General features: G+C 38.5%; 1 protein-coding gene across 1 annotated transcript; it reads left to right on the forward strand.

The window, feature by feature from the left end:
* The first annotated feature begins 1198 nt into the window (after positions 1 to 1198).
* On the forward strand, positions 1199 to 5090 carry LOC110500295 (cyclin-dependent kinase inhibitor 1B). The gene is made up of 3 exons (XM_021577598.3): positions 1199 to 1706; positions 2148 to 2264; positions 2822 to 5090. Exons 1-2 carry the CDS (start codon positions 1199 to 1201, stop codon positions 2255 to 2257), a joined length of 618 nt encoding a protein of 205 aa, XP_021433273.2. The 3' UTR covers positions 2258 to 2264; positions 2822 to 5090.
* The last annotated feature ends 1736 nt before the right edge of the window (positions 5091 to 6826 follow it).

A 6826-nucleotide genomic window follows, 5' to 3' on the forward strand; every position in this document is an offset into this window, starting at 1 on the left:
ACAAACATTAAGAATAAGCTTTGTGGTGAGTTAATGCTTATTCGGCAGCTAACGTTAGTTAGCCTGGTGAAGTGATCATGTTAATTTGTTTGTGTTGTTTGTAGGCAACCTTGTACTTTCCGAAGTTTTTGGAACAGATTCTTGTTGGAACGTTCCACAAATTATACCCACCCTCAATTTCATACTCATGACATCACAACACCCATAAAGCTATCTAGCTAGCTGGCTAATGTTAGCTAGTCCGCTATCTTGCTAAATAGTGATTATCGTCAATTAACTATATGACCAAAAAATATGCATCATCGTTTGTCTCTACATTAACTAACATATTCCTTTCAACTGTAAATTTTTTGGGTGACACGTTATGACGTTATAATTACTTGCATTTTCTTCCATCCAAGTATTTTTGTCAGCCATCTTTGCTGAAGAAGGTCTCCAACCTTGGGTCACATAGCATCAAATTCGTCAGGGGAACCACTCGATATCGCCCAGCGGTCGCCACTGGTGATTTCCATAACCACCAGCTAGAGGCCCAACTCAAAAAAACGCCAAAAAAACATGTCTCCTTTCAGCAGGGGACATTTTTCGTTTGTTTCGCCCACCAAGCAAGGCGATTTTTATGGAGCACAATAAAAATGTCGAATTTGGTCATCAGAAAATGTATGGATTATTTTCTAAGTGAGGTTTATTTGATTGAATATAAGTTTATAAGAAAGCAGTGACATACCAGCAACTATAAGGAAAAACACTTTATATTGGAGATGTCTTCAGATGGCTATGCATATTAATGAAATTAGGCTCGAATCATAACAGCTCTCTCCATTCAGTACAGGCGGTTGACGTCAACAACCCTCATTGAATATTTAAAAATGTATTACAATAATGGGATGTATTCACCAATCCAAAGAAAGGGTAGGCGGGAGCTAGATAGCCTGCCGTGCCGCTTTGTGGACAACGACTCCCATTGTGGCGGAGAAACATGTTTCTTGTCAGTATATCCATCAACTTTGGTACAGCACAGACGATTTAGCTCCGTAGTCAAACGGCAGAAAACAACCAACAGAACTAAGCTTTCAATATTCGGGCAGATTGTTTTTTGCTTGGAGGGGGAATCACGTTGGCTGTTTTACGGATGTTATGCATGCGTCTCTAACTTGTGTTTCAGGTCGCTTATTTAAAAGGAATACTTGTTTTTTTTATGGTAAACTGTCGCGATTTATGGTTTTCATCATTCATATTTCATATGTGCAACAACATGTCAAATGTTAGTCTTTCGAATGGGAGTCCGACGTTGGAAATGGTGGATCCGCGTCCGACGAATCACACGAAGACCCCGATTCGCAGAAATCTTTTCGGATCGGTAGATCACGACGACTTTAGGAGGGAGTGTTTGGTTCAAATGGAAGAGATGGAGAAGGCTTATATTGACAAATGGAATTATGATTTCCAAAACGACAAGCCCCTTTCCCAGGGAGATTATAAATGGGAACCCATGAAAAGCAGTGACCTGCCTGACTTTTACACCAGACCGCCTCACAAGCGAGTCTTGTCATCTGGAAATGTGGACCATAACGGGAATCATGATTACCGAGTCGGACCGAGCTGTCTTACGAACGGGGCTGAGCTATCCGAGGAGACTAAGAGCGAGAGTCAGACGCATTGTCACCACTTTCACAACCGGGCAAGGAAAATACCTGCAAATCCAGGTAAATTATGCCGTTTTGAAAATTTAATTGAGGATTTTAGAGTTAACCAATCGAAAACAATTCAGCCAGTCTCCATCGCACAATATGCCACAGTCGAATGAAATTGTTACAATCTGCGAAATTGTATACAAATTCTTCTTCACTGCACTGATACAATGTCGCAGAAAGCCTATACTTTGTACCCCTCATCTCTAGATTCCGTCGACACTTTCTTTCCAGGAAGACACGCTTTGTGTGTCAAGCTATTTAACACTTTGATTTCTTCCTCGTCTTGTGTTTTGAATGTTTGTTCTGCTCTGACCTAATGAATAGCCTGATTATATAACCACTTGGCTGTTTCGCTTGATGATAAACTTAATTTCTGAACTATTCAACAGAGCGGGAAATTAGCTTTTGGCAATAAACTGTTTACTGACATATCTTTAAATTGTGTTTTTTCAGAACCCCAAAGTACTGGTAAAAAGTCACATTCCAGTGAAGAGGATGAAGTGGTGTCAAAGTCAGTAGAGCAGACACCCAGCAAAAACGATTCCAGGACACATGAACACTAATACCAAGGTAAGAACTTCATCATCATGCATTTCCAATGTATACTGTCAGGTGAGTGTGAAATGATGTGTGAATGACATAACCTTTGAATAATGTTATTTGTTCATGTGGAATTAGAATGTCCTGGAGCGAGCATAACCCAGTTGTTCTAATAACCTTATTATAAACATTAGCATTTCAGTTGTGAAGCCTTAGTGAGATGTTAAAAAGTGTAGATGACACACTTTGCTAAACGCCCCAGCTATCTGGTCTAATATGAACTTAAGCAAGCCTAGTTCAAGTGCAGAACAGTAGTAACACATCATCAGCAGGCTTTGCATGAGGAAAGGTTGTTTTCAAGAGAATGAGCTCTTCAAGATGCTGCTCTCTCTCTGCAGAAGTCAGTCTTGAGTGACATGTTAACATTTAATGTACACTTTTGCACTGTATTCTTGCTGCAGCAGAATACACAATGCATTATACTGGACAACTAAACTGTCTTTACTATGCATGTGTTATAACCTTCAGGCTATGTACCCATAACCCCTTCTGTGAACAGAGCTAATATGAATTTGTTTCCCCCACAGCGCTGAGAAGTCCTCCTTTTTCATTGAATACTGTACTTCAGGACCTTAAGAAGATAAGAGGGAAAGAAGAGAAGACAGGATACAAAATGGCCTGCCTTTAGGAGGGAGGGAGGCTGTGCAAGCACTGAATATATACACTAAAGTTTTGGCACTCAATTTAATCCTATCGCCTCAAAAGCAGAAAATGTAGCAGTGTGCAAAATTGGATGTTTTTCCCTTTTTGCTCAGTTTTATTTTAACTACCTATGTTTCATATGTAGCACATAAAACATAATATTATTATGTTAATACAATAAGTGTCTTGAAGAATTGCTGTGCAGTTCTCAAAAAAAAATTTGTTTGTTTGTAAAAGTGGTCATATGATATCCTTGTTCAGAAATAATTGATAGTTATAAATGGGGCAGCAGGGTAGCCTAGTGGTTAGAGCATTGGACTAGTAACCGAAATCCCAGAGCTGACAAGGTAAAAATCTGTCATTCTGCCCCTGAACAGGCAGTTAACCCACTGTTCCTATGCCATCATTGAAAATAAGAATTTGTTCTTAACTGACTTGCCTAGTTAAATAAAGGTAAAAAGAAAATTCTGATTATTTCTAAGTCACTGTTTTTGAGAGTATCTCATCAAAGAATCAGTTGTTTCTATTTTGTGGCTTTATTCAGTGTTCAGTGCTAGTACATAGTTTGAAGGCCTATTATTCTGGTAATCAGGGGTCAATTCTATTTCAATTGATGAAGTAAACTGAAAGTCATTCCAATTTTCCTCAATGTTTTTCAATGACAGAAAATATTGGGATTTTTTTTAAACTTCCTGAGTTGACTGAATTTGAATGTAATTGACCCAATGCTACACTAAGGTCATACTGTCAATCAGTATGTTACATGACCTAACTAGATACAAGTTTACATGCAAATAATATATTATTATTATTTTTATTAAGTGTTCCTACTGCGAAAGGGAAAGATCCTGCCAAAGTTTCAACATTTGTCTTATTTTATGGATAAATAATTAAATGATTAGGCCTTATTCATGGCATAGTTAGAAATTATTGGTTAAAGTTTGAAAATATAGTTCCCATTTTTAAGTATTAATTATTATTATTATGCCCCCTAAAATTAGTTGGTTTCCTTTAACTTATTCATAATGTGGTCCAGTTTGACCCAGAGTAGCCTACACTCAGATGTGTTTTGTAACCCCTGGGCACTTTTCAAACATAAATATGTGAATCAACGATTTGCCTCTTATTGTGTGTTGACTTCATATTGAGCATGACATGGCACTATATAGACCACACAAAGGAAATAATTATCATCTTTGAGGAAGACAGACAGATAAAAGACAAAGCTATACTGCATGTACAGTGTGTCTGTATAAAACTTTGAAGTGTACCTGTGTATTTTTCCTTGTAAAAATTATAGTAACGTATTTTTCTTCAGGTTTTTGTGGTTGAATTGATATCCAAAGTGACATTTTTTGAGCATTGTTATGTAAATACCTTAAAAAATGTTTTTGGATAGAAAAGGTTGCACAACTGAGCCTGGTTAAAAATATACCTGTATATTTTGTATTGTGTCTCTGAAACCAGCAGTCATTTGATAAAAAAAACTATATTGGTTTAAATAAAAAGTTATTTATTAATTATTTTCATAATTGCGTATTATGTGCACATTCATTTTCCTCCATATGTCAACATTGTCACAGTATGCTATACATTCAGGCTATAGTGTGCCAGGGCCAACCTCGGCAGTAGGCTAGTAAAGGTATTAGTTATGAGATATGGTTGATAATGTGTAAAAACACACGTCTAGACTAGTCACCCAGAAATTATTGTTGTGCAGCAGGACTTGAGAGCAACGACTAGTTGCAACTTTTTTATCTATGCATAATGCTACAGTTGAAAAAATGCATGATGTTACTGTCACAACTTCCACCGAAGTTGGCTCCCTTGCCTGTTCGGGCGGTGCTTGGCAGTCGTTGTCACCGTCCTACTAGCCGCTACCGATCCCTTTTTCATTTGTCTGTTTGTTTTGTCTTATTAGTTTCACCTGTGTGTATTTTCGTTTAATTAGCTTCCCTATATGTAGTAGGTTGACCCGCCCTTGTTTTGTGCGGGATTGTCTTTTGTTACGTGTGTACATATTAGGTCGTGGTGTATTTTATTTTCTATACTGGACACCCTGTGGTTTTGGGTTGTCTGGTATAGTGTCCTGTGCCCTGTATTGTATTGGGCTTATCAGTTTGGCGTGCAATAGTAAAGCACTTTACTCCGTTACTCTCTCTCTGCGTCTGATTCCTGCACACACACCTAGTCCCACGTGACAGTTACTGTTTATTGAGTGAAGAGATTCTTTAGAATTGAAATCACCATAGATTCCACAAGACATGCTCAAGAGAATTTGCAAAAAAAGAAATAATCGTTCTTCGACGTAACTCGTGCTGCAGAGAGAAGGTAACCAACCTAATTTGTAATGTGCAAACCAAACTAGTGTGTCTAGGATACTTTACAACCATGGCAATATACACATTTCTCATGTGGTATCAAAACAATTACGCACAACTCTCACTATTACACATCTTGAGCTGATTTACACCCCATTCTCTCTTTTGGAGTTTGCACCGACTCTCTACTTAAAAACAACATGCATAGTCAGGGCACATCCTGTTCTACAGTACGGGTGGAAAAAGTATGTTATTGACACTCGCTTTCTCCAATCAGGCACGCATTAAGAAAAGCACACCACTTCTGACAGCCACTTCGGTTGGCTTTCACTGCAGCCAGGTTTGAACAGAGTTAATTTAGGTCAGGACAGCATGTTCTTTTCGAGGAGCACACCCCTAAGTACTTTCATTGGCTGGCCCGACTGGAGTGCCTCCTGCTCATACGAGCAGGAGTAGTACAGTGTATATGTGAATAGAACTGTCCCTGTAATGACCTCCTTTTAAAGTGAAAGTAAGCGAAAGAAATGTGGAAGAAAATAAACAACAGTGATGTGTGCATAGAGAGAATTATTATTATTAATAACCCTTATTTTACCAGGTAAGTTGACTGTGAACACATTCTCATTTACAGCAACAACTTTACAGGAGGAGGAGGGGGGATGAATGAGCCAATTGTAAACTGGGTATGATTAGGTGACCGTGATGGTATGAGGGCCAGATTGGGAATTTAGCCAGGACACCTGGATCAAGACCACTACTCTTACGATAAGTGCCACGGGATCTTTAGTGACCATAGAAAGTCAAGACACCCGTTTAACGTCCCATCCGAAAGACGACACCCTACACAGAGCAATATCCCCAATCACTGCCCTATGGCATTGGGATATTTTTTAGACCAGAGGAAAGGGGGCCTCCTACTGGTCTTCCAAAACCACTTACAGAAGAGGCGAGGAAAAACAACTTCAGGTTGGCAGTCACATGGAGGAATAGAATAGATTAGTTTACAGCACAGTTATAACACCTGTGTGTGTAGTGTTAGTAGTTATTCTGCATTGGTACGTTCATCCAATATTTAGTGGTACTGTCAATTCTTTATGGAGTGAAAATGGTCTAAATAGGAATGGCAAACATTGCATACAGTAGGGTACTGTAGTAATGAGTTTACACTGTCTGACCTTGTAATAGGCTGTAGAAAAAAGACGACCACATCCCTGTTGTTATTGTTGTTGATGCCGGATTTCTAGGAAGCCACTGTGGTGGAGGCCGTTCACATATTTCTGGTTAATCTGAATTTGATATTCAAGCTAAAAACAAGCACTTATTTAAAGAAGTAGTGTCTACTGTATATCTCTCTCAGAAGAAAGAAACACAATTTATTGGTATTATGACTATCTCTTCACTACAATGTTGCTACTATCCCAGATTGGACTACATAACTATTGGCACAAACAAGACAGTAAAATGCCTCACTATTCATATGGGTAACTGGGAGCTGTCAAAGTTTTTTCTGTTGAATTGGAAAAAATATTTTGAAAACATAATTAACTGAAAGCCCTAACCCAGTCCCAC

This window comes from Oncorhynchus mykiss, chromosome 21, assembly GCF_057628025.1.
Source record: "Oncorhynchus mykiss isolate SJ-2025 chromosome 21, ASM5762802v1, whole genome shotgun sequence".
NCBI classification, from domain to species: Eukaryota; Metazoa; Chordata; class Actinopteri; order Salmoniformes; family Salmonidae; genus Oncorhynchus; species Oncorhynchus mykiss.